This window comes from Podarcis melisellensis (genome assembly GCF_964234715.1).
Source record: "Podarcis melisellensis genome assembly, chromosome: 8".
Taxonomy (NCBI): domain Eukaryota; kingdom Metazoa; phylum Chordata; class Lepidosauria; order Squamata; family Lacertidae; genus Podarcis; species Podarcis melisellensis.
In genome coordinates this window covers 88,828,450-88,856,112 of record NC_138540.1, presented here as the reverse complement: position 1 = coordinate 88,856,112, position 27,663 = coordinate 88,828,450, and the positions used below count along the sequence as shown (strand labels likewise).

The window sequence follows — 27,663 nt, the reverse complement described above, 5'->3', positions numbered from 1 at the left end:
CCCCTTTTGACATGAACTCAACTGCAATGGTTTTAACCCTTCACCCCCCGGTCGGTGAAAAAGGCTTTGATAGTCCTGCTACCCATAAGAAGGAATTCAGGTGCCCACACCCCCTCCCTATGTCAACCCGCCGCCCTCCCCACACAAAAAAACCCCCAAACCAAAATAAAAATAAAAAAACCCAAACGTTTTAAAAGAAATTAATACAAAATAAGCACAGCTTTATCATAGAGGTTAATAAAAAAAGAGCTAATACTTAAATTCTGTATGCCTTTTACAAAGCAAAAAACTGGAAAGAGGGAAAAAAGCGGTAAAGGAGTCCAACAAAGCAATCTAAAGTCAGAATTTGGATATTTTTTTTTTGTAAAACATTTTGTGGTTTTTTTTTTTAAATAACGTATTCATGGTTACCAGCCATAGTCATAACAAAAGTTATTCATAATAAAATGTATCTAAAATAACATTTCTATCTGAAACAGGAACCTTGTCTCTCTAATTTTTTTGTTGGTTTTTTTTTAAAGAAATAGTTCTCTCAGGTCTGCTCTTCTGGGTTTTTCTGTATGCTACTGTTCTGTATACATTTTTTTCGGGGGTGGGGTGGGGTAGGGAGGGAAAGGCCTTTTTTCCCAATATTTAAAACAGGTCTCGGAGGGCGAGAGAGGGGAGAGGAAGAGGAGAACGATGGAAAGGTCCTCTGTACCTAAGAGCCTGCCAAGGTCAGCTTTTGGAGAACGGGGAAAGGGGTTGGGGGGTTTTTTTGCCCATCATGCGAAAAACAGTGGCTTTGGGGAAGAAAGGCACACTCACGCACCCAACTCGCATGCACACGCACAAACAAAGTCGGGGCGCAAGGGAAACTAGCAAGGCGACCCTCCCGCAGACCCCCCACCCATCTGACAAGCTGCCTTGGGCATCCTGAACCTTTGAAGAGCCTCCCCCCAGCGCCAAGCGTGGATGGGGGTCTTGAAAAACCCTTAGGATGTCTGTTTCACCCTCTGCCTGCACAGAAAGGCCTCCCATTAGTTGTTTTCTTATTTTAAAAAAAGAACAGCCAGCGTCTCAGCCCCTCTGAAGGCGGCAAAAATCACGCCCCCCCCCCCCCGTTCTGCAGCTGTTTCGATGCAGATTGCTGGCCCCAAATGGCTGGTGGCGGGAGGTTTGGAAGTCCGGAGGGTCCCAACGCAGCCGTTTGCCCCCCTGTAGTGTTCTGTGTAAATGCCAGCATGGAGAAACCGTCTACCCGCCTGGCGTTAAAAAGGAGAAGCCTTCTGGTCCCGTTGGGATTCCTGCCCAGGAGGTCTTTCGGCTCCCCAACCCTGTTGGAGGGGGTGGCGGTGGGGATCTCTCAGATCCCTCAGCCACCAATTGCCTCCCGGGCCAGCGGGTGTGAGGCTCTCGGCTTGGCTCCTGCAAATTCATCAGCACCGTGAACCCAACCGCCTGCACCCAGGAGTGCCGCCAATCACTCGTAAGCACCAGAAAACCGCCGCAGAACTTGGGGCGGTGGTCGTCCCGCCCCCCCCCCCCAGTGCTCAGGGACCCACCATGGCTTTTGCTGTGACCCACTCAATCTTTCCACCACACCCCCCACATAAACCCGTCTCAGGGAAGACAGACAAGACCACTGTGCACCCCCAAATGTTAGGAAAATGAACGGCCGAGCTTCCGAGACCCGCCAACAGAACTGCTCCTCCTCTTCCACCAGCCTTCGGACGTTCCCCCCCCCCCGCCTTGCAATTATGGGAGGGAGAAGAGAAAATTCACCTTGCGCCGGACACAAGGAACCCATAGCAGCTGAACCCAGAAAAGAACTTTGATCCTAAACCACAAAACTGCCGTCTGACCCCCCCAAACCCATTTGAACTGCTTCAACGAAAGTAGGTCCGGCTCCCCAACCAACGCCCTGCACACCCGAGAAGCGGCCGCCGACGAAGGGGTCCAAAACCCCAGCGCCCAAAGGGCCACGACACTCTCACTCTAGGGGTGGCGGTGGGGCAGCACAGAAGTCTCTTCTCAACTGCCACCTGCTACTCTCCTGCCCAGTTCCCCAAAGGCCGTCTTCTCCAACCAAGTGCGCCCCCTCGACCCGTTTCGGCAACAACAACTCGCACCGGGTCGGGAGAGGGCACTTGGGTCCGGGGAAGGCCGCCCTAAGAGGTAGCATATGGACATCGTTTCATTTATATATCTATATATATATTTATATGTATGTATGTATAAAAAGAACCAGGGGGCAAGCCTGCAAAGCTGAGCACTCCGGTGTGGGGCTGCGCCGCCCCCCCGCTGCATCCTGCCCTTCTCCACCTGCTCTCGGGAAAGGGGTGGGGGGAGTATTAGAGGCACTTAAAAAAACTGTGTCAGTCACCTGCAGCACCAATGCCTTCCTTCCCTCCCCACTAAGACTCTTCCTCCTCCTCCTCCTCTTCCTCCTCCAGTGCCAGGTACGGAAAGCTGTCAGCTGGGTTAGCTCAGACGGAAACCAGCTCGCCCAGGTAACCCCACGATGCCCCTCCCGTGTCCTGGCCGCTGATGGGGCAGGCATCAAAAACATCCGAAATCCAGGTACCAGTCTCATCACCGTGGCTGGTCTGTTTCAAGAGGAGGAGAGGAAGGAGGAGGAGGAGGAAGAAGAAGGAGAGGCGGTCGGAGGGGGGCGAGGGAGATGAGGGAAAGAAAAAACGAGAAAAGCCCCAAAGGGAAAGGGGGCGACATGACCCAAATTCAGCCTCCTCCGCCCACCTGCCAGTTAAACTTCTAGGAGCCTCCTGCCCACCTGCTCCCTTGCGCACGTCGACGTATTAAAAACCAATAGCTGAAGTTATAATAATAATAAAAAGTAGGGGGAAAAAATATTAGAACACAGTAAGACGGTGAGATTGTAGTGACAGCTTTTTCTCCCCCTCCGTCTCCCTTCCGGTGGCTGGGAACTGCTGGAGGTGGTTTCGTGGGGGAAGGGGTTCGCCCCTCCCCCCCACAGCAAACACACCCCTGGGAGATGAGGGGCTTATAACAAAAAACAAAAACAAGGGGTGGGGAAGGGGAAAAAAAAATAAACAGCCACCCTAAAGCTTCTCAGGAACATCAGCAGATGCAGCTTCTTTCAAATGGTGGAAGTCTTGTCGGTGCCATCTGCAGAGAGAGAGAGAAAGAGAGCGCAGAATTATAGCAGGTGGAGGAATAGATGGGAAAGTACGTTGGTTCCCAGTTTCTGAGCACAATTCAAAGTGTTGGTGCTGACCTAGAAAGCCGTAAATGGCCTCAAATGCCCAGTATACCTGAAGGAGCGTCTCCACCCCCATCGTTCTGCCCGGACACTGAGATCCAGCTCCAAGGGTCTTCTGGCGGTTCCCTTATTGCAAGAAGTGAAATTACAGGGAACCAGGCAGAGGGCCTTCTTGGTGGTGGCGCCATCCCTGTGCAACGCCCTCCCATCAGATGTCAAGGAAATAAACAACGATCTGACTTTTAGAAGACATCTGGAGGGAGCCCTGTTTAGGGAAGATTTTTAATGTTTAAGGTTCTATTGTGCTTTTTTATTTGCAATGCAACAAGCTTTATTAATAGATTTTATTGTGCTTTTAATATTTCTAAAATATTTTAATATTAACTGTCTCAAACTATGTAAAAGGAAAGGTGGAAATCTGGATGTAATAAAAGCAGGAGCTGGTGTGGTGCAGCGGTTAGAGTATTGGATCGGAGCCTGAGAGACCAGCGTTCGAATCCCGCCCCCCTTGGCCATGAAGCCCCCCCCCCCCAGGTGACCTTAGGGTCCAGTCGCTGCCTCTCAGCCTAGCCTTCCCTGCAGGGTTGCTGTGGGGATTGAATGAGGCGTAAGCCGCCTTGAAGTCGCTGGAGAAAAAGGTGGGCTAGAAATGCAGTGAATAAATGAATGAAAGTCAAAGAAGCCCCTCACCGCCCAGTGCGTGCTCCGTCATGCTGAGACACAGGGACTCCAGCGTAGGGTTGATCTCCAGGTCTGTTCCAGGGAGCTGGCAATCTGGAGGGGGGAAACGAAATCGCAGGCGGTCACTGCCCATTCTGACCCAGGTTCACAGAATCAAAGAGACGTAGAGCTGGAAGGGATACTCCAGGGTCATCTAGCCCAACCCCCGGCAACGGAGGGCTCTTTTGCCCAACGCGGGACTTGAACCCACAATCCTGCGATTAAGAGTCTCACGCTCGGCCCCGACTCAGGTATCCAGTCTTGTATGCTTGGTCAGTGGGAAAGTCAGTGGGCAAGGACAGTGCTCCCCCTTGCCTCCACAAAGGTTTAAGTCAGGGGTCAGCAAACTTTTTCAGCAGGGGGCTGGACTTTATTTTGAAAAAGAAAATGAACGAATTCCTGCCCCACAAATAACCCAGAGATGCATTTTAAAGAAAAGCACACATTCTACTCATGTAAAAACACCAGGCAGGCCCCACAAATAACCCAGAGATGCATTTTAAAGAAAAGCACACATTCTACTCATGTAAAAACACCAGGCAGGCCCCACAAATAACCCAGAGATGCATTTTAAAGAAAAGCACACATTCTACTCATGTAAAAACACCAGGCAGGCCCCACAAATAACCCAGAGATGCATTTTAAAGAAAAGCACACATTCTACTCATGTAAAAACACCAGGCAGGCCCCACAAATAACCCAGAGATGCATTTTAAAGAAAAGCACACATTCTACTCATGTAAAAACAAGCTGATTCCCGGACCGTCTGCAGGCTGGATTCAGAAGGCGATTGGGCCGGATTTGGCCCCCAGGCCTTAGTTTAACCTACCCATAGTTTAAGTCCTGCAGTGAGATCTTGCAGCAGCTGCTCTATGAGCTGCCGGTAGTTACCCAGAAGCAAGGAAAAAGCAGTCTGCATGTGCCCAGTGGCACTCATTGCCTGCATTCCAGCCCTGTGCCTGTTTTGTTTGTGGCTAAATTTTTCTGAGAAGAACCAAATGGCTAAGCAAATGCCCCTTTCTTGACACTGAAGGCAAGAATCTGGCTGACTCACCCTGTGGGAACATGAGGATGGCCTGGGGGGATGTGTGGACGGGGAGCGAATGGGTCCGCTGGACAGAACTGCGACTCTGGCCCGGCATGCTGTTGCTGCCCCCGGGGTTGGCAAACCACAGGTTCTTGGAGGGGAAAAGAGAGTTTGATTTAAACAGGGGGGCAAAGCGGAGAAACAAAACACACACACATACACAAACACCAAAAACCACCCCTCCCAGTAGGTGAGTTACTGCCATGGAGCCGAGGGAGAGGGGTGAAGTCTGGCATGTCCCAAATACCGTATTTTTCGCCCCATTGGACGCACCGGACCATAGGACGCACCGGACCATAGGAGGGGGAGAACAGGGAAATTTTTTTTTTCTTGTTCTCCCCCTCTAAAACAAGGTGCGTTCAAGGTAAATTCACCAGAGCTTGTGGGGCTGGCGGTGGGGGGAAGCACTGCTTTCCCCCACTGCCAGCCTCAAAGATCCCTGAAGCCTTTGGAGCGCAGCGCCCCGCTGCCCTGCAGAGGCTTTGCGCGCAGCCATCCCCAAGCTAGAGCAGCGAGACGGAGCCCTCCGTCTCGCTGTTCTGGCTTGGGAACAACCTTGCTAGCTTCCGCAGGACAGCGGGGTGAAGGCACCCCGCAGCCCTGGAGAGGCTGTGCGCGCAGCTGTCCCCAAGCTAGAGCAGCGAGACGGAGCGCTCCGCAGTGCTCCGTCTTCCTGTTCTGGCTTTGGGCTTAGCGGCGCAGCCTGCATTCACTCTATAGGGCGCACACACATTTCCCCTTAATTTTTGGAGGGGAAAATGTGCGTCCTATAGAACAAAAAATACGGTAAGTCTCGCCTGCAGGTTTCTGTTTGGGGCACCTGCCTGGTCACTGCGAGACCAGGGTGCTGACCCGGCTGGGCACTTCTTCTGATCTGGCCACAGTGATCCACGCAACGGTGACCTCCAGGCTTGATTATTGTAACTCGCTCTATGCCCTTGAAGCTGCCCTTGCAAGCAGCCCTTGAAGCTGCCCTTGAAGCTGACCCAGAAACTCCACTGGGTGCAGAATGCCGTGGTGCGGTTCCTTACAGGGTCCTCGCCACGGGATCTCATTCACCCAGTGCTTTACCAACTGCACTGGCTCCCGGTGGAGTACAGGGTCAGGTTCAAGGTGCTGGTTTTGACCTTTAAAGCCCTATGCGGCCTAGGACCCATGTACCTAAGGGACCGCCTCTCCTGGTATGCCCCATGGAGGACCTTAAGGTACACAAATGACAATATTTTGGATGTCCCAAGTTGCAAGGTGGTTAGATCGGTCTCAACTAGGGCCAGGGCCTTTTCAGTACTGGCCCCGACTTGGTGGAACGCTCTGTCCCAAGAGACCAGGGCCCTGCGGGACTTGACATCTTTCCGCTGGGCCTGCGAGACAGAGCTGCTCCGCCTGGCCTTTGGTTTGGACTCAGTCTGACCCTTATGTCTTCCCTCCCCTTAGGGTTTTGATCTATGGGCTAATATTAAAATGAGGCTGCATTTTAAATTGTATTTTTAACCTGTACTTTAATGGGGGCTGCTCCATCTCCCTCGTCTCTACAACGCAGCTTTCGGCAACCTGGTGCCCTCTAGGTGTCTGGGGCTACAGTTGCCGCCTGTGGGGCCACAGACAGGAAGGAGGCGAGTTGTAGTCCAGAATACCTGGAGGGTACTTGGCTGGCTACCCCTGCGATAGGCTGTCAGCCAAGCCCCTGGGGTTGCACCGGAGTACAACACAGTCGAGACCTTCCTTCCACAAACATCTTTTTCGCAAGCTGCTGTCAGCAAAAGGCAACTCCACGCATTTTGCTCACTGCTTATGTCCCTGTAAGATTATTTCCACAACAGAGCACGTTGAATGTCCCTGGTAAGAAATCCTGTTTTCAAAACACACCAAGCGGCACAAGTAAGGCGGCTTAGAATGCCCCCCTCTGAGGGAGCCCTTTTGGGTTAATGGAGAGGTGGCCAGGCTGCCTTTCAGAGGCATCCTGTTACCTTAAATAAAGGTAAAGGGACCCCTGACCATTAGGTCAAGTCGCGGACGACTTTGGGATTGCGGCGCTCATCACGCTTTACTGGCCGAGGGAGCCGGCGTACAGCTTCCGGGTCATGTGGCCAACATGACTAAGCCACTTCTGGCGAACCAGAGCATTGCACAGAAACACTGTTTACCTTCCCGCCGGAGCGGTACCTATTTATCTACTTGCAACTTTGACGTGCTTTCGAACTGCTAGGTTGGCAGGAGCAGGGACCGAGCAACGGGAGCTCACCCTGTCATTGCGGGGATTCGAACCGCCGACCTTCTGATCGGCAAGCCCTAGGCTCTGTGGTTTAACCCACAGTGCCACCGTGTCCCTTCCTGTTACCTTAGCGCAGGGCTATAAAGGGAGCCCTCCCTCCCTCCCATCCCTTTCTTACCTGCCGCCCTTGGCTCCCAAGGTTCGGGCTGGTGAGGGCATGCCGCGGGGAGACTCCGCCGATCCCCACAGGGCTCAGGATCCCCAGGCGGCTGGGAGGAATGGCGCGGGGGGGCATCTGGAACTGCCGCTGTCCTCGGCGGGCCACCCCCACCCCCACAGATCCAGCTATGGGGAGAGAATTGGAACCAAAGGCCCATCTACAAGAGTACCAAAGCAGGGAGTGGGGGAAAGAGAGAGAGAGAAGTCAGTACCATCACTTGGGAATACAGGTAGAATTTCACAATAAGGCTGGCCACCGTTACCGTAGCTCTAGTGGTCCCCAAATGTTTTCTGGCCACTAGCCCCCTTGGTTCCAGAATATCACCCCGAGTGCCCCCTACCCCACGCTAGAAAGAGCATCATTCAGAATAGCGGTTCACATGACCCACTGATAACAACACAATAAAATTCAAAACGCTAACCATTAATTGCACATTTATTCAATACAGTGGTACCTTGGGTTAAGAACTTAATTCGTTCCGGAGGTCCAACTGTTCTTAACCTGAAGCACCACTTTAGCTAATGGGTCCTCCTACTGCTGCCGCGCGATTTCTGTTCTCATCCTGAAGCAAAGTTCTTAACCCGAGGTACTATTTCTGGGTTAGCGGAGTCTGTAACCTGAAGGGTATGTAACCCGAGGTACCACTGTACCTGATTCAAACCATTTAGTTTAAGTAATTCAACAAAGCTGATGAACCCGATCCAGTGATTAAAAACTTCAAATCTGATAGCCATTTGCACCCCCAGTGCTTCCCTGCCTTGCAGGCCTAAGATAGCAGGGCCCGGACTGACTCCAGCTACAAAAGCTGAGGCTGCTGAACAGACTCTTTTGGGTTTGGTTTTTCATTGGGGAGCCAGTTGCTGCTGTTTTTGATATTAATTTTTTTGTATCTGTATTTCAAACCTTACTACGAATTATGTGGAAATTGTTTCATTTGGTTGTATACTTTTTGAGGTTTCGTTTATGGTTTAGGAGCGCTATTGCCAGGTTTGCAATTATGTAAATCTTGTTGATGCTGTAAGCTGCCTTCAGCGTGGTTTTGTCTAATGAAAAGCGGCATACAAAGAAAATTGTGTATGGATGTACCACCCACTTTGAGAACCACTGCTGTAGTATAAAGCAGCCCTGGGCACCCTGGGGAAGGGACATAGCTCAGAGGTAGAGCATCTGCCTTGCATGCAGAAGGACTTGGGTTCAATCCCTGACAACCTCTTCTGGTAGGCCCGGGATAATAATAAAATAAAATAATTCATTATTTATTATTTATACCCCGCCCATCTGGCTGGGTCTCCCCAGCCACTCTAGGCTGCTCCCAACAGAATATTAAAAACACGATAAAACACCAAACATTAAAAACTTCCCTAAAAAAGGGCTGCCTTCAGATGTCCTCTAAAAGTTAGATAGTTGTTTATCGCTTTGACATCTGCTGGAAGGGCGTTCCACAGGGCGGGCGCCACTACCGAGAAGGCCCTCTGCCTGGTTCCCTGTAACCTCACTTCTCGCAATGAGGGAACTGCCAGAAAGCCCTCGGATCTGGACCTCAGTGTCTGGGAGGCTGAACGATGGAGATGGAGACGCTCCTTCGGGTATACTGGGTCTTTGAGGCCATTTAGGGGTTTAACAGGTCAGCACCAACACTTTGAATTGTGTTCAGAAACGCCCTCGGAGCCAATGTAGCTCTTTCAAGACCAGTGTTATGGGGTCTCAGCGGCCGCTCCCAGTCACCAGTCTAGCTGCCGCACTCTGGATTAGTTGTAGTTTCTGGGTCACCTTCAAAGGTAGCCCCACGTAGAGCACATTGCAGTAGTCCGAGCGGGAGATAACCAGAGCATGCACCACTCTGGCCAGACAGTGTGGGAGAGACTCTCTTGCCTGAAATCCTGGAGAACCACTGCCAGTCAGTGTGGACAATACTGAGCTCAATGGACCAATGGTTCTTTAGTGGTGTCCGACTCTTTGTGACCCCCTGGACCAGAGCACGCCAGGCACTCCTGTCTTCCACTGCATGGTCAAACTCATGCTGGTACCTTCGAGAACACGAGAACACCACCTCGTCCTCTGTCATCCCCTTCTTCTTATGCCCTCCATCTTTCCCAACATCAGGGTCTTTTCCAGGGAGTCTTCTCTTCTCAGGAGGTGGCCAAAGTCTTGGAGCCTCAGCTTCAGGATCTGTCCTTCCAGTGAGCACTCAGGGCTGATTTCCTTCAGAATGGAGAGGTTGGATCTTCTTGCAGTCCATGGGACTCTCAAGAGTCTCCTCCAGCACCAGAATTCAAAAGCATCAATTCTTCGGCGATCAGCCTTCTTTATGGTCCAGCTCTTACTTCCATACATCACTACTGGGAAAACCATAGCTTTAACTATACGGACCTTTGTTGGCAAGGTGATGTCTCTGCTTTTTAAGATGCTGTCTAGGTTTGCCATAGCCTTTCTCCCAAGGAGCAGGCGTCTTTTAATTTCATGATGATATTATTATTATTATTATTATTATTATTATTATTATTATTATTATTATTATTATTTTCCCCACTCCTCACACAGACCAGACACACACAACCCGCGCAAAAGGTAAACCGCATTCCTAAAAGACGAGCAGGAGGCATCAGAAAGCAAGCCCACGAAACCACTCTCCTGTGTTTTGAATAGGGTTGTCAACCGATCAATGGCTTTGATCAAAACTGTTAAAGAGCCAGGCAGTTGAGATTTACATATTATTACCAACTCCACAATAGGGGATTGCTTTCATAGGATGCTGACTTAAGCGACGACAGTTTCCCTTAAGCATGAAAGGAATAATTTGATGAGATGTTGCCCCTCCTTTTCAGGCAAGGTGGAAAGTCATTTGTATTGTTTCAGAGAATTCATTAAGCCGCAATGCCCCAACCCTTTTAAGCGTTCCCGAACTTAGGCAGCTGCTTCCAAGACAGCTCTGACAGTGTTGTGGCTCTATTTTCATCAGCAAGCGAGAGAAAGGTATGTTTTGTCATAATAGCAGTTAGTACCTCAGCTGCTTGCAAGGCACTAAAGGAAAGTGTTGCTCTTCTGAGCAGAAGTGTTTGCTTGCAAGCTGCTTTGCGTTGCCTTTGGCAAGAAAGAGCCACCAACAAATTTAATAAATAGTAAGATAATAACAATGCTTTTGAATTATGGTGATTTGAATTAATAATAAAGATGCTTTTGAATTATGGAGCTGGAGGAGACTCTTGAGAGTCCCATGGACTGCAAGAAGATCCAACCTCTCCATTCTGAAGGAAATCAGCCCTGAGTGCTCACTGGAAGGACAGATCCTGAAGCTGAGGCTCCAAGACTTTGGCCACCTCCTGAGAAGAGAAGACTCCCTGGAAAAGACCCTGATGCTGGGAAAGATGGAGGGCACAAGGAGAAGGGGACGACAGTGGACAAGATGGTGGGACAGTGTTCTTGAAGCTACCAGCATGAGTTTGACCAAACTGCGGGAGGCAGTGGAAGACAGGAGTGTTGTTTTTATTATTATTTTATTATTGTTATTGTTTTTATTATTGGTTGTTAGCCGCCCTGAGCCCGGTCTTGGCTGGGGAGGGCGGGCTAGAAATAAATTTATTATTAATAATAATAATAATAATAATAATATTATTATTATTATTTGCTCTGGTCCGTAGGGTCACAAAGAGTCGGACACGATTAAACGACAACAACAAGATAATAACAACAGCCGCATAAAACCCTAGCTTCCAGCCTTAGAACCCTCTGTGGCAGGAGGCTGCCCTGCCCAACCCAGGACCCTCCTGGCCTAATCCTGTCCCTTGAACTCACCCTTTCTGCGGACGGTAGCCTTGCATGTCCAGCACGGCCTTCCTGGGAAACGTCCGGAGCAGCTTTAGCACCTGCTGCTTCCAGGACAGGAGCCTTTTCTTCTGCGTCTCTGTGAAAGCCTGGAGGGAGAGCACAGGAGGGCAGGCGTGAGTTGGGATGGGCAGAGCGGGCGGACATGGGGCCCTAACCCTCTCCGGGAAGCCCAACGCCTACCTCGTGCATCAGGCATTTCTCTATCAGCTGAAGGTAGCTGGTGATGTTCTCCTCGTCCGGTCGGGAGACCAGCAACTGCGTACACACTGCAGGGGAAAGTGGAAGAAAGGAACTGAAAATAAAACTGCTGCTGTCGTAACGCCGTTAACACAGATCTACGGGGCAACCACAACTGGAAAACTGTGTGCGGCTGCGGTCGCCTCGCCTCAAAAAGGATACTGCAGTCAGGAAAAGGTTCAGTGATCCACACGACAGTCACCTCCAGACTGGATTACTGTAACTCACTCTATGTGGGGCTGCCCTTGAGACTGACCCAGAAACTCCAGCAGGTGCAGAATGCCGCGGCAAGGCTACTTACGGGGTTCTACTTACGCTTTAAAGGTTAAAACCAGCACCTTAAACCTGTTCCTGTACTCCACCGGGAGCCAGTGCAGCTGGTATAGCAATGGATGAATGTGATCCCATGGCGAGGACCCCATAAGGAATCTCGCCGCGGCATTCTGCACCCGCTGAAGTTTCTAGGTCAGTCTCAAGGGCAGCCCCACATGGAGTGAGTTACAATAATCTAGTCTGGAGGTGACCGTCGCATGGATCACAGTGGCTAGGTCAGGGCAAGAGAGGTAAGAAGCCCTGCTGCTAAGTTTCAGATCACCCACCCATCGCACAGGTCTTTGGAAACACGAGTGGTCTGCATGTCCATTTTAACTTCGGGGGCCCTGGGGCAAGAGGCCCTGCAGGCCGACAGACTAAAGCAGTGTTAGCACGGAGACCCGGCCATTTCCAAAGACCAACCCTAAACCTAAGAGGGACTGTGAGGTGTTAAGAGGGTTCACTGGGCGGCGCAAATCCTATCGCTTCAGGCCTGGTGGCAACCCGGAGCCCTCACCTTTGCCCATCACCCGGGTGAACTGCCCTGCAATGTCCCCCTCGGCGATGGGCGCCGCCCCCGACTCCCCGTCGCAAGGGGAGCCTGTCGGGGGCAGGAAGGTGTCGGTGGCCGGGTCCTTGTCCTCGGAAGGGTTGCCGCTCTTGTCCAGACACAGCTTGGTGGCTCCGCGCTGCTCCGCTGGCAGCTGCTGCTGCTGCTGGCTCTCCTTGGACGCTGCCATGGCCTGCAGGGCGTGGAAGGCCTTGATGGGGGTGATGATGATCTGCTGCAGCTCCTGGAGGGCGTTCCACAAGTTCCCACCTTCCAAGATGTCCTGGGGGGGAGGGGAGGGAGAGAAAAAGGAGAACTTGAAGAGGGGATTTTTTCCGCAGCTCAAGACTTGGCGGGGGAAATGGAGGAGGAGCGGCTGGAAGCATTAAGGGAAATGAGCTTATGTCGAAGTTAATTTGGATTTTTGTACTTGTGGACTAGAGTATTGTTTAGGGACTTTCGATGGGAAGCATATTGTTTATTAGTGTGTATACATTCGTATTGTTAATTGTTTTTTATTTTTTTTAATATGTTTTCATTATTTTTATTATGTAGTTTGTGCTTTGACTAATTTTTATTGTGTATTTTGTGCTTCATATATTGTAACTTTATGTTGTGAACCACCCTGAGACCTACCGCTGTATACAAATTATTATTATTATTATTATTAGTGCTTTTTTTCTGAAACAAATGTTTAGGAGTGATCTCATTTTCCTACTCATATTGAAATACTGCCCCCTCAATGAGGCCAAACTTAGATTCACAAAATGTTGAGGGGTACGTGTACCCCTGCGTACCCCGTAAAAAACACTGATGATGGTGATGATGATTACCGTATTTTTTGCTGTATAAGACTCACTTTTCCCCTCCTAAAAAGAAAGGGGAAATGTGTGTGCGTCTTATGGAGCGAATCCAGGCTGCGCAGCTATCCCAGAAGCCAGAACAGCAAGAGGGATTGCTGCTTTCACTGCGCAGTGATCCCTCTTGCTGTTCTGGCTTCTGAGATTCAGAATATTTTTTTCTTGTTTTCCTCCTCCAAAAACTAGGTGCGTCTTGTGGTCTGGTGCGTCTTAAAGAGCGAAAAATACGGTATTTAGTTACACTGTTATTCTAAATCAGATTTTGGACGCACTTAGCTCCTATTTTAGACACCCTGTCTTTCCCACAGCTTCAGGATACTAAAATGACTATTCTGTTCCATTTCATACAGGAAACTCGCACCCAAGAGGGGGTTATGTTCTGGGGATGGAACCTACACATAGGACCATCCCCTTGGAAGCACCCCATAACCACAAGCAAGACAGAGAGCTATTAAGGGAAAACCCTGTGCAAAAAGAGCTTTTGAGTTCTCCGCCTTCCATGCATTTAAATCTGTATGATTTCAACCACATCAAGCTGAAATCACACGGGTTAAAGTGTGCATCAGCTGTGTTACCGTTAAACTTACAAGACCCTCGGAAGCCCAGCCCTGCCTCTCAGCAGCAAAGTCTCCACCTTCAACTGGCTCTCTTACCTTCTCCAGAGACTTCAGGACGCTCTGCCTCTCCCGCAGCTTCTGGATGCTCAAGGCGATTTTGTGCCTCGCTCCTTTGGTGACGTTCTGGTCAGGGAAAAGAGGGACAGCTGAAATACCCACCAGCAGAGGCAGCTCCCGCCCAGCCCACGGAGGAAGAAGCGTGTTTGAAAATGCACAGCAGCCCTCCAAGAATGGATGGTCTCAAGACAATTTGAAAAGAAAGACAGATGTTAATCAATTAAGTTAATTTTATTTGAAAGTAGTATTGGAAAACTGCAACGGTGACCTATATGGAAACTCAGCTAGGGGGATTCAAGGAAGTCGTTTAACAATGATAACAAAATTGGGCTTTTAAGAGTGAGAATGTTTGTTTGTTTGTTTTTTATATTGTAATGTTTTCTTATTTGTTTGTTATAAATTTGGAAAATTAATTAAAAATTGGAAAAAGGGGGGGGGGGGAGAATGGATGGTCTCAAGCAATATCCACCTTTACAAAACAGCCACAGAAGCTCTAAGCATGTGTGAGAATAACAGTGTCATGTTGCATAAAAAAACTCCTACGCCTCTAAGATTTCCTTTGGGGGTGGCAGTCCTCAAAGTTGTAAGGAAAGGCTTAAAGGCCTGTGGGGATGGGAAGTTATTCAAATTTAACAAATAATAGTAATAATAATAATAATAATAATAACAACAATAATAATAATAATAATAATGGACGCGGGTGGCCTGTAGCTTAAACCACAGAGCCTAGGACTTGCTGATCAGAAGGTGGGCAGTTCAAATCCCCGCGACGGGGTGAGCTCCCGTTGCTCGGTCCCTGCTCCTGCCCACCTAGCAGTTCGAAAGCACGTCAAAAGTGCAAGTAGATAAATAGGTACCGCTCCGGCGGGAAGGTAAACGGCGTTTCCGTGCGCTGCTCTGGTTCGCCAGAAGCAGCTTAGTCATGCTGGCCACATGACCCAGAAGCTGTACGCCGGCTTCCTCGGACAATAAAGCGAGATGAGCGCCGCAACCCCAGAGTCAGCCACGACTGGACCTAATGGTCAGGGGTCCCTTTACCTTTACCTTTAATAATAATAATGGCTTCTCAGAAACCCAAAGGGCCCCTGGTAAGAGGTCTTCCAACAACTCTAGACATGCTTTCCCCCCCCAGAACCCCCCCCACTTGCAAAGCAGTCGCCCCCAGGACTCTGGTTTAAGCACCTTGTGCAGTACCTGCGACTCCAGGTGTTGCTCTGTGAGGGTCATCATCTCTTCGTAGGTCATCTGGGAGAAGAGGGCTGCATATTTGTGGAGGCGAAGACTCTTCAGCCACGAGGGGACATCTGGGGAGAGCGGTAGAGAGGTTAAGACACCTTTAGGGGACAGCCTTGTGAGTGAAGCAATGTCACGGAGTGTGGAATCTAGGCAAACTGTTTGGGTCAGGCCCTTGCGGCGCAACAGAAGCGAAGTTGCCAGAACCATGTGTATTAATAAAACTTATAGACCATGTCGTTTTATGCTGATTGAAAACTGAAAGGTTAAGGGGTGATATGATAGCCATGTTCAAAAATATAAAAGGATGTCACATAGAGGAGGGAGAAAGGTTGTTTTCTGCTGCTCCAGAGAAGCGGACGCGGAGCAATGGATCCAAACTACAAGAAAGAAGATTCCACCTAAACATTAGGAAGAACTTCCTGACAGTAAGAGCTGTTTGACAGTGGAATTTGCTGCCAAGGAGTGTGGTGGAGTCTCCTTCTTTGGAGGTCTTTAAGCAGAGGCTTGACAACCATATGTCAGGAGTGCTCTGATGGTGTTTCCTGCTTGGCAGGGGGTTGGACTCGATGGCCCTGGTGGTCTCTTCCAACTCTATGATTCTACGCTTCTAAAATATTTTAACGTCTTTCGGGGGGTGTTTTCTTGTGCTGAAAGCCGTCTTGGTCTCCCTTTTGAGAGGAGTAGAATAAACTCCCGCCGGCCTCATCCTGCACGGCCAATGGTCAGGGATGACGAGACACCTGAAGGGCAACAAGTTGGGGAAGGCTGTCCAGCACAGCTGAAGAGTAGTAAAAAACTGAGTGCCAGGGAACTGTCCTAGGAATGAGGCATCTCAGAATGGGGAGTGTTCTTACCACCCTTGGTCAGGGCTATGTCTATTGGCATAGCAGTGTCTTTTAAACAAAAGGACGTTTCCCAGGTAACAGGGTCTACAGGAGGGGCCAAGGCTAAGCATATGTTTTCAACTCCCATTGGGACCACCAAGTCTCTGACTGCTGCAGACTCAGCAGCCTCAACCTGGGGCTGAACAGGCAAGAGGTGTGTCTGTATTTAACTTACACACAGACACACAAATGTACAGGCCAGGCAACTGATTCCTCCTGAGCTTCCTGGGCATGAGAACATGGCAAGCCAAGAGGGACTGAAGAGAATGGGCATTTGTGCCATTTTACAAAGTTTTTTGGAGGGAGAATGGACTGCTCAAAGACGCAGCTACACATACACGTCTGAGGACTCCTTTTGCAGAATCCTCAAATCCCGTTATCAGGGCTGGTGCTCAGCAGCTCTTTCCGATATTTTGAATTACTATAACTGCATTGTTTTGATGATTTCGTAAGAATTGCAGAACTGTAGCGCTGGAAGGGACCACAAAGGTCATCCAGTCCAACCCCCGGCAATGGAAGAGTCCTTTGCCCAACATGGGGCTCAAACCCACGAGCCTGAGTGTCTCATGCTCTACCGGTTTGGCTCTACTTCTATACCTGAAGGAGCGTCTCCACCCCCATCGTCCAGCCCAGACACTGAGGTCCAGCTCCGGAGGGCCTTCTGGCGGTTCCCTCATTGTGAGAAGTGAGGTTATAGGAGACCAGGCAGAGGGCCTTCTTGGTGGTGGCTCCCGCCCTGTGGAATCCCCTCCCACCAGATGTGAAGGAAATAAGCAGCTATCTTATTTTTAAAAGACATCTGAAGGCAGCCCTATTCAGGAAAGTTTTTAATATTTAACGCTGTACTGTTTTTAACACTTGATTGGGAGCCGCCCAGAGTGGCTGGGCTGGGCCAGATGGGCGGGGTATAAATAAAAAAATATTATTGTTATTATTTCTGTGTTTGATATTACAGCAGCTGCAATGTTTTTAATGCTACGGCGATTGTTGTGAGCCGCTTTGAGCTCAACATTGCTGTTGGAAAAGCGGAATACAGTCATACCTCAAATTGAAGTAGCTTTTCAGGTTGCGCTCCGCAGTGACCCGGAAGTAATGGAGTCAAAATGATGTCACGCAACATGCGCGGAAGCGCCAAATTGCAACCCACGCACTCGCAGACGTGGGATGCGTTCGCTTCTGGATGCAAATGGGGCTCCGGAACAGATCCCATTCGCATCCAGAGGTACCACTGTACAAATATTAAATCGAATCAAGCTGATTTGGTAGAACGGGGTTTCCAGCAGTTTGGGGTCTGGCATTCATCTTTGAGACCAGCCTCTGACCCAGGAGGACAGAACCACAGTCCACCAAAGTGGCCATCGAGTCCAGCCGCACCCTCCCCCTCCCCGAAGTACCTTTCATGCCGCTGCCCTCCTCCTGGAAGGTGTTTCGGCTGCCAGACTGCTCCTCCGTCTGCTCGCTGCCCGATGAGGCCACGCTGCTCTGGGGCGAGAGGGGAGCGTGCTCCCCGCCGGGGATGAAGGCTGGCCGGGCGCCCATCTCGTCCACGCTCATCCACTCGCTGGGGACCTGCTGGCTGGTGGGGATGAGGGACATGGAGCGCTTCAGCGGGCTGGGGTGGATTTGGCAGGGGAGAGCTGGAAGGAGGGAAGAGATGGTTAGGACCTGCCGACAATGGCCCCACACTTGGCCGCAAAATCATCAGGAAGCCTTCAGCAGCTTAGGAGAGATTTCAGGACGAAGGAAAGTTTACAAATTCTGAACCTGTTGAGTGGCTGTACGACCCAGAATGTAGGTTCATTTGGTGAACCTGACCGGAAGGAAGTTTGAGCAGGAATACACCGAGAACCACCAATTTGTCTTCTGAGGTCCTTCTTCGTGTGCCCCCTGTACGGGAGGTTCGGAGGGTGGCAGCAGCTTTTCAGTGGTGGCTCCCCATTTGTGGAATGCTCTCCCCAGGGAAGCTCACCTGGCACCATCAATGTATATCGAGCACAATTCAAAGTGTTGGTGCTGACCTTTAAAGCCCTAAACGGCTTCGGCCCTGTATTTCTGAAGGAGAGTCTCCACCCCCATCATCCAGCCTGGACACTGAGGTGAGATTACGGGGAACCAGGCAGAGGGCCTTCTCGGCAGTGGTGCCGCCCTGTGGAATGCCCTCCTGCCAGATGTCAGAGATAAACAACTATACGTCTTTCAGAAGACATCTGAAGGCAGACCTGTATAGGGAAGTTTTTAATGTCTGATGTTTTATTATGTTTTCATATCTGCTGGAAGCCCACCCAGATAGGTGGGGTATAATAATAATAATAATAATAATAATAATAATAATAATAATAATGTATTCAGGCACCAGGCAAATTGATTACTTTTTAACCAGGCCTTTGGTTTTTAACTATCTATGGTATTTTAGTGTAGGTGGAATGTTTTCATGTATTTTCTTTTCTGGTAAGTTGCTTTGAGTTGACATGGCAAAACAAGCAACTAATACATTTAATAATAATAATAATGTTCAGGCAAGGAACTGGAATGACCCAACTGGCTGACTAGGCCTCAAGGATCACCCAACCAAAAAGGTTTCACACAGTCCTTTGCAGTGCCTACAATTCTGAAATGTTTTCCTAGCTCTGGCATGAGGATAGGAAAGGAAGACACACAGCTTTTGATATCAACAGACAGATTCCTCCTAGAGATGAGAAAGCTCCCTCTGGCTTGAGATAGATAGCTCAGTTTATCTCCAAGCCGTTTCACCAAAAATTGGGAAATATTTTGGTTAATTTCCAAGCTAATCAGAATTGGTTAACTGCTTCCAGGGGGAAACCTTTTAGAGCAGCAGAAATATTTTTGCAGAAAGGCTGCTCCTGAGGGAACTGCTGCGGTGGGGCAAGAACCTACCTTAGTGAATTGGGAAGGTCTTCTATGTCCCAAGACACAGATTTTAGATTTTTTTGCAAAAAAACACCCCCTCCATCACCCTCCCAAGCAAGATGGCACCTGTTTCACAGACCCTCCTCGCCCTTCCGCCCTGCCTTCCGCACCTGTGTTTGCGTTGCTCCCGATACTGTTGATGGCTGACGGCACGGATCCAGAGGAATGGAAGGACATGTGCCCATTTTCCCGCGGCGGCTTCTCCTGCCAGCCGTGCCCCAGGTCTCCGAGGCCCGTGTCCACGGGGCCCTGCCACTCGTCCGAGCCCTGGCGCGAGTGGTAGGCCGTGTCGGGGCGCCCCCTGCTCTGGCCCGAGTAGCCGCTGGAGAGGCGTTCCTCCAGGTGGTTGAGCCACAGGGCCAGGGAGTTGCGGTCGTCCAGCGTGGTGGCCGGGTGGATGAGGGCGTAGGAGAGGAGCTGCCGGCTCTCCTCGATGAAGAGGTTGCTCTCGATGGAGTAGGCCAGCACCTTCTGCAAGAGCTTCATGTACTCGGACTTGGCATCCGTGTTGCCAGGCTGGAGGAGAGGCAGGTGGGAGAGGAGCAGGGAGACTACTTTGTCCTTGGGCTCTTGGTGCCACTGACTGATGACAGCTGTTGCGGTAAGAGAGAGAGGCAAGTCAAGAGAATATCTGGTGCATGATTGATTGATTTCGGTTGATTTGATTGACATCCTAAAAAGGTAAAGGTACCCCTGCCCGTACGGGCCAGTCTTGACAGACTCTGGGGTTGTGCGCCCATCTCACTTAAGAGGCCAGGGGCCAGCGCGAGCCAGAGCCGCACACGGAAACGCCGTTTACCTTCCCGCTGGTAAGCGGTCATCCTATGCCCTCTTAAAATGTGTCAGGGGGGTTATTGCTGTTTTCATTTTGATTATGTGCTTTGTTCCATTTTATTTATGCATACATACATACATACATACAGTGTACCTCGGGTTACATACACTTCAGGCTACATACACTTCAGGTTACAGACTCTGCTAACCCAGAAATAGTGCTTCAGGTTAAGAATTTTGCTTCAGGATGAGAACAGAAATTGTGCTCCAGTGGCACAGAGGCAGCAGGAGGCCCCATTAGTTAAAGTGGTGCTTCAGGTTAAGAACAGTTTCAGGTTATGTACGGACCTCCAGAACGAATGAAGTACTTAACCCAAGGTACCACTGTACACACATACATACATACTTTTCAAGTTTATACATTTCGCTAGTTTTATACATTTCACTCATTTTGACATTTCAAAACTTGACTTCCATCCCCCTCTTTCTGCGATTCCTTAAACTTGTTTTTATTATCTTCTGCATATCCAAATTAACTTAATTTATTCAATTATTCAACTTCTTTAAATATATACTCTTATAAAATTGCAGGTTGCTACAATGACCCTGTCAATGTTTTTATCTGTTTCTATTTTATCTGTAAATATTCAATAAACCATTTCCATTCTTTTATTAAAAAAACTGTTATCTTGATTTTCCGGTAACTTTCACTATTTCTGCATATTTCCACTGTATCCATTCTTCCTTTACTGGGACTGCTGCTTCTTTCCATTTTGGGGCCAGTAACATTCTTGCCGCTGTAGTTGCATACATGAATAAGTTTCTGCAAGTTTCTATAGTTTCTATACATTTTAGGTAGTTCTGTCCCTATAATTCCCAAAAGAAAAGCTTCTGGTTGTTGTTTTCTTTTTAACAAAGGTTACTTTAAACATCCTTTTCATTTCATTATATATCATTTCCAAGAAATGAATTGATTATGTACTTTGTGGTTTTATATTCAGATTTTAGCTTTCTTTATCTCCTGCCCTCAGGAAGAAGATATAGAAGCATGATTAGTCACACCAACAGGGTAAAGAACAGCTTCTATCCGTGGGCTGTTAGGCTGCTGAATGAAAAGATAACAACAAGGCAACGGGTTTGGTGGGTGTGCGTCAGTAAACGAGGGAAATTAAGACTAAGAGAGCTGAGTGGGAGGGGGTGCTCGTGTAATCTCAATGTATACAAATTGTACAGGTGACAATAAAGTATTTCAATTTTTTCAATTTCAATTTTAGCCTGTGAACCGCCCTAAGACTTGCAGTATAGGGCGGTATACAAATTACTGCATTTTTTGCTCTATAAGACTCACTTTCTCCTTCCTAAAAAGTAAGGGGAAGTGTGTGCGCGTCTTATGGAGCGAATGCAGGCTGCGCAGCTATCCCAGAAGCCAGAACAGCAAGAGGGATTGCTGCTTTCACTGCACAGCGATCCCTCTTGCTGTTCTGGCTTCTGAGATTCAGAATATTTTTTTTCTTGTTTTCCTCCTCCAAAAACTAGGTCCATCTTGTGGTCTGGTGCATCTTATAGAGCGAAAAATACGGTACATAAACAACAATGACGAGCCACTTCCAGGCACTCCAGTGTAAGCCTCTGTGAATTGAAGCAAGACCCTCCACACCAGATAGCCTGATGGCTTAGCTCAGAGGGCATCATGGGAGGGGCGTTTAAAGCCACCCCACCCCACCTCTTGCCCCTGGAAGCCTTGCAAGCAGCTGCGGGAGAAGGACACCGAGCAACATCAGTTGCTCTAGGAATAAGGAGAAACTGTGAAGCTCCCTTATTATGTTTTGCTATTGAATGCTGCACGTTGTTTAATCATTCCGGTTACACTTAAGGTACAGTGGTACCTCCAGTTGTGGACAGGATCTGTTCCAGAGCTCTGGTCAGATCCCGAGGTTTCTGCAACCGGAGGGACCACTTCTGCACATGTGCGCACGGCGAAACCTGGGAAAATACTTCCAGGTTAGCCACGTTCGCATCCTGAAGGATACGCAACCGGAGGTGTGCCTATCTAGAGGTACCACTGTACTAAAATGTGGGGGTTTTTAAGTTATTATATTTTTGTTTTGCTGTGCTCTTGTAAAATTGGTTATTGTACTTTTGTGTTGTGAACTGCCCTGAGAAGGATAGTATACAAATTTGATAAAGAAAACCATAATAATACAGGCAGCCCCCTGTTTACGCAGGGGTTATGTTCCGAGGCCCTGAGCACATCGGTAAAATTGTGTATAACTGAAACCCACTGAAATAGCCTGCAAACACCCCGTTCTGCACCCTCCCTTTCAGTGACGTCTTTATGACGTTTCCAGGTCACGTCTGGGTTCAGCACAATACGCACAATCACAATCATACTGAATGTGCATAAACAAGTGGCTGCTTGTAGTAAGTTTTCGTAGTGTTTGTTTGAAAGGCATTCCTGTTTTTCTTTGTTGTCAGCTGCTTTGAGCACCATTTTTTGTGTGTGGAAAGGCAGCATACAAATAAAACGAACGAATGAATCAATTTACATAGCACCACGGTGGTGTTTTTCAGACAGTGATGCTGGAAGCCACAGGTGAGGAAAGAGTGCTCGGATCCTGCCAACGCGTTCTCCAATGGGCCATCTGGTTGGCCACTGTGAGAACAGGATGCTGAACTAGATAGGCCATTGGCCTGATCCTGCAGGTTCATCTTACATCCTTATATTTGAACGAAAGCACCTTCAATTGTTTCTGGAGTGTGTAGAGCAGGCACCCCCAAACTTGGTCCTCCAGATGTGTTGGGACTACAATTCCCATCATCCCTGACCACTGGGCCTGTTAGCTAGGGATGATGGGAGTTGTAGTCCCGAAACATCTGGAGGGCTGAGTTTGGGGGTGCCTGGTGCAGACAGAGCTGCCGTTCCACAGAACAGGAGCAGGTACAGTAAAAGCCCTGCTCTTGGTTACTTCGGAGCAGGCTTCCGAGATTTTCAGAACTTGCAGGAAAATCAGGCTCTTCTTTAGGACCACCTTCCCCAAGTCGAAGCCCTCCAAATGTTTTGGACTACAGCTCCCAGCAGCCACCTGGCTGGGGTTGCTGGGAGTTGTAGTCCAAAGCATCTGGAGGGCTTTATCTTGGGGGGTGGGGGTTGATTGAGGGTGCTCTGAATTGTCTCCTGGCTTTATGTCAGCAGCTTCCGAAAGAGATTCAGTGAATTCAACCTCATTCCTTTTGCCTTAATCTTGGGCTACACTATTATTACAGAGCTGTAGGAGTTGCATTTTGCCTCACAGATAAAAGGGAGGAGCTTGTGTGTGTGTCAGTTGCAAGGGTGGGGGTGGTGAAGGGGGTGCGTGCGCTTGGGGAATGGAGCTTAACTGAGTGGCATGGAGTTCTCACAGCTTAGCAAGATCCAGCCGAACTTGTGAGGACATTTGGTCCTTATCAGGCGTTTGGCAAAAGGAGGCAGATGCCACGGGCTGATCACCCCCAAAGTGCATGCATTATGCACTCCTAATCTGCAAATTATCCGAGATTAGTTATAGGAGGTCTACTTTTCCTCAGTGTTCAGTCACGAGTAAACTGAGGCGGGGGGAGCTCCTTGACCCATTTGCAATTTTTAGGCGAGCACTTAAATGCAAAGTGTGAATCAGGGAGAACGTGCATTTGCAAACATGTGCACCGGAGAGGCCCACTCACAGAGCCGGAATTAGCTGCAGCTAAACCATATGCTCTGAGCAAACGCAGGTCTTCTATCTATCACAGTGTGCGAAGTGGTGCGAGGGGATGAATCACAGAGCTTCATGAATAAGGAATGGATACATAATTTTATCTCCTCCTTTAATATCAGAATGCCGAGTCACCCAACAAAAAACGACTGGCAATAGGTTGAGACCTGTCAGAAGTACCGTATTTTTCGCTCTATAGGACGCAATTTTTCCCTTCCAAAAATGAAGGGGAATTGTGTGTGCGTCCTATGGAGCGAATGCAGGCTCCTTGGCTTCAGCGATAGCAACACAAAGCCTCCAAAGTGATGAGGGAGCGCTCCCTCTGCGCTCCGGAGGCTACGCGTTGCTTTCGCTGAAGCCTGGAGAGTGAGAGGGGTCGGTGAGCACTGAAGCCTTTGGAGTGCAGCGGAACTCGCACAGTGCTCCAAAGGCTTCAGGTTCCTTTTGCTGAAGCCAGGAGAGGAAGACTCTCCTGGCTTCAGCAGAGAGGGAGAGCTGCGCAGCGCCCCTTCAGCGAAGCGGGAGGAGAAATGGAAGGGGCTCCGTTTCTCCTGCCGCTTCACTGAAGGGGCACTGAGCAGAGAGGGGAGATTTTTTTTCTCTTGTTCTCCCCCTCTAAAACAAGGTGCGTCCTATGGTCGGTGCATCCTATAGAGCGAAAAATACGGCACTTTTAACACAATACACAATTAATCTATGGAATTTGCTGCTTCGAAACAGCCATTAGCCATGGGGAGTTTTCTGAAGAACTGGACCTCTTCTTTGTGAATCTGCTAAACACCAGCTCTGAGACACCACAGCTAACTGGAGCCGTGCTCACATGAATACCAGGTGATCAGGGTTCGAAATTAGCCAGGCGCCAGGCGCGTTTTGTGACAGGTAACTTGCCTTTCGCGAGGAAGCAGAGATACCCGGACAGCTGGTTTAGCGCGTAACATCACCATCTGGCTGGCAACACTTTCTTCATCGCTCTGCCCCTCAGTCTTTTTGGTTGCCCTTTTCTGAACCTATCCCATCTCTACAAAACCCTTTTGGAGGTGAGCGACCAGAGCGTGCCCAACCCAATTAAGGACCCGTGGCAATAATGCCACATAAGCAGATGGTCTGGATCCATTCGGACTGTGAGGATGTTAGACGTAAGTTCCAGAGGGAAAAAAGAGCTGACCTACCTGCACTGTTGGCCTCTGACTCCAGAACGTGGATCTCTGTGCAATCTGCCAACGAGTGCTCCAGGCACAGCTGCAGAAAGCGGGCTTGAGTGCGAGAGATACGCTTGAGGAGAGACAGCAGGGCCACCGTCTGCTCACATTCATTCCAACCTTTGAACCAGCCAGCAAGGATGCCCACCTGGTCCCGGAACATCATGGTGGCTGGCACCTCGGGTTCGGTGGCAACTCACCCACAATGGGGTCAAGGAAGCACCAGGGTTTGGGGTGGGGTAGGGGGGAGGGACCCCTCACATGGTTTCAACCTCAAGTCTGGAGGCTCGGCAGAAGGCCACAAACCAGAACACCGACTTTCCCGTTAGCAGAGAAGCAGAATGGCATGGAAAGGGAGGCTTAGCTGTTCCGAAGATCTTTGGGTTCTTTGGGGATTATTCCACTTCAGCAGGATGTCTCAGAACCCCCCTGTAAGACAGAAAGAGAGTCAAGGATGAGGATCTTTGCATCCCTCCCTATTTGTCTGCACAAAGCATGATTTAGCACTTCTGCGCATGTGCAACTGCCGAAACCTGGAAGTAACCCATTCCGGTACTTCCGGGTTTTGGCAGGTCCGTAACCCGAAAAAAAACGCAACCTGAAGCGTCTGTAACCCAAGGTATGACTGTATATACTTTGATGATACTGCAGGAGCCATACAACTTGAACACCCGAGGCAAGAAACAACAGCACCTGAAAGTGACTTGGCCTGAAGGCCTTGAAAGGAGTCAAAAGCAAGATGAAAAGCATGAGTTACCTCAAAGACACATGTAACTCCCCCTGCCAAAAAACCCCATACCTATTACATAACTGAATGCCTGGGAATTCAAAAGAATGCCAGTGTTGCTGGATAAAAGCTCCGTTAGGAGACTCTTCCTGCTTATCAGTGCAGAGGAAAGAACCAATTACGGATAATTTTACTATCTGCCTTTCGAATGATAAAAAGCACAAGCAGAAAAATCCAACGAATTTCCTAAAAAACTACGGTAACTGGCATGAACACAAAATGCTGTATCCGTGAGCAGAGCACAGCACAGCTTTCCCCACCGTGTGGGCACTGCCTCGGGTTTAAACAGTTGTGAACTCTTCGAGAGAGAAGCCTGTTTCTATTAAAGCCCTTATATAAAGAGAGAGCATCTGTCTTTAAGAGAGAGAGAGAGAGAGAGAGAGAGAGAGAGAGAGAGAGAGAGAGAGAGAGAGAGACTGAGGAAATGGCTGTCTGGATCCCTCTATCCTCTGGACACTATAATTAGAGCCAACCAAAGCAAATGCCGTCCCCAAGAAAAGCCACCAGGAGAAGTCTGGAGGAGCAGCAAGGCAGCTGGCCCTAATTATACCTTCAGAGGAGGAAGGAGGCACATCAAATGCCACACACAGCTACGTAATGTGGAGGAGGGAGCCGCTTGGGTCTGCAGGTAGAGACCCAAAGCTGGGCAAGGGGCTGTGCCAACAGCTGGCAAAGCCATCCGGACGCTGGTCAGGGAGCAAGACAGGTTGAACTCTTCTCTGTGCTGTGACACCTTGGAGATGGCACATCCTGATGCCATCAAATGAAGGTGGTGGGGTTAATACTAATACTACTACTACTAATAATAATTTATTTATACCCCGTCCATCTGGCTGGATTTCCCCAGCCACTCTGGGCAGCTTCCAACAGAACACCAAAATACAATAACCAATTAAACATTAAAAGCTTCCCTAAACACGAGTTGCCTTCAGATGTCTTCTAAAAGTCTGGTAGTTGTTTTTTCTTTGACATCTGGTGGGAGGGTGTTCCACAGGGTGGGTGCCACCACTGAGAAGGCCCTCTGTCGCCTGATTCCCTGTAACTTGGCTTCTTGCAGCGAGGGAACCACCAGAAGGCCCTCGGCGCTGGACCTTAGTGTCCGGGTAGAACGATGGAGGTGGAGATGCTCCTTCAGGTATACTGGACCGAGGCCATTTAGAGCTTTAAAGGTCAGCACCAATAATTTGAATTGTGCCTGGAAACGTACTGGGAGCCAGTTTAGGTCTTTCAAGACTGGTGTTATGTGGTCTCGGCGGCCACTCCCAGTCACCAGTCTAGCTGCCACGTTCTGGATTAGTTGTAGTTTCTGGGTCACCTTCGGAGTTAGAACGAACAGCCTGCGTGAGGGCTTTCTGTTGATGGCAGTGGAGGGGGCTACCATCAGTGGGGATTCAGCCTGCATCACTATCATCCAGCCACGCTTCTGAACAAGAAGTTCTGTACTGGGGCAGTGGCGCTGTACTCATCTCCTGGTGCCAGGGCCGGCCCGCCCATTAGCTGTGATTAGGCAGTTACCTCAGGTGGCAGGCTGGGGAGAACTCAGAGGAGCGCACTGCTCGCCGCCTCCTGTGCTTGTTGCTTTGGATGCCACTGGCTCAGGGAAATGCTGGCAAGCGGTGGTGGGTGCCATTTTCTGTTTTGCCTCTTGTGGCGAAATGTCCGGCCCTGGCTGGTGGAGCTTCTTTTGGCCCAGGCAAAGAGAGACCTCTGCCTCGTCCAAACCCAATGCAGTGGGTTGTGGGGCTGGAATGCAGCCCAAGAGAATGAAAGTGAAGCTGAAGCCTAATTCTACTTTGCGGCCCTCAATGGCCTCCGCCCAGTATACCTGAAGGATATACTGCCATTGTTCAGCCTGGACACTGAGGTCCAGCTTTAAGGGTCGTCTGGCAGTTCCCCCACCGTGAGAAGCAAAGTTACAGGGAACCAGGCCGAGGGCCTTCTCAGCAGTGGCGCCCTCCTTGTGGAACACCCTCCCATCAATAGACATTATATAATGTCTATTGTCTATTAATGTCTATTATATAATAGACATTACAAATTTCCAGATATTGGGTTGCCTTCAGATGTCTTCTAAAAGTCAGATAGTTGTTTATCTGACTTTTAGAAGACATCTGAAGGCAATCCCATATTGGGAAATTTTTTAATGTCTATATGTTCTACATTTTTTAATGTGCTGTAAGTCTCCCAGAGTGGCTGGGGAAACCCAG

General features: G+C 49.4%; 1 protein-coding gene across 2 annotated transcripts in view; it reads right to left on the bottom strand.

Annotated features, from left to right (window-relative positions):
• Positions 1 to 334: 334 nt before the first annotated feature.
• SAMD4B (sterile alpha motif domain containing 4B) overlaps positions 335 to 27,663 on the bottom strand; it is a 34,770-nt gene continuing 7,441 nt past the window's right edge. The window contains exons 2-13 of one of the 2 annotated variants that reach the window (XM_081922060.1): positions 24,640 to 25,098; positions 19,079 to 19,561; positions 17,435 to 17,677; positions 15,103 to 15,224; positions 13,900 to 13,986; positions 12,354 to 12,669; positions 11,468 to 11,553; positions 11,255 to 11,373; positions 7,421 to 7,619; positions 4,998 to 5,121; positions 3,914 to 3,997; positions 335 to 3,129 (exon numbers count right to left, since the gene is read on the bottom strand). In XM_081922060.1, the coding sequence (XP_081778186.1) occupies positions 3,101 to 3,129; positions 3,914 to 3,997; positions 4,998 to 5,121; positions 7,421 to 7,619; positions 11,255 to 11,373; positions 11,468 to 11,553; positions 12,354 to 12,669; positions 13,900 to 13,986; positions 15,103 to 15,224; positions 17,435 to 17,677; positions 19,079 to 19,561; positions 24,640 to 24,835 (2,088 nt within the window). In that variant the 5' untranslated portion in view covers positions 24,836 to 25,098 and the 3' untranslated portion in view covers positions 335 to 3,100. The remainder of the gene's footprint in view (positions 3,130 to 3,913; positions 3,998 to 4,997; positions 5,122 to 7,420; positions 7,620 to 11,254; positions 11,374 to 11,467; positions 11,554 to 12,353; positions 12,670 to 13,899; positions 13,987 to 15,102; positions 15,225 to 17,434; positions 17,678 to 19,078; positions 19,562 to 24,639; positions 25,099 to 27,663) is intronic. The other variant, XM_081922061.1, reaches the window with a different exon arrangement.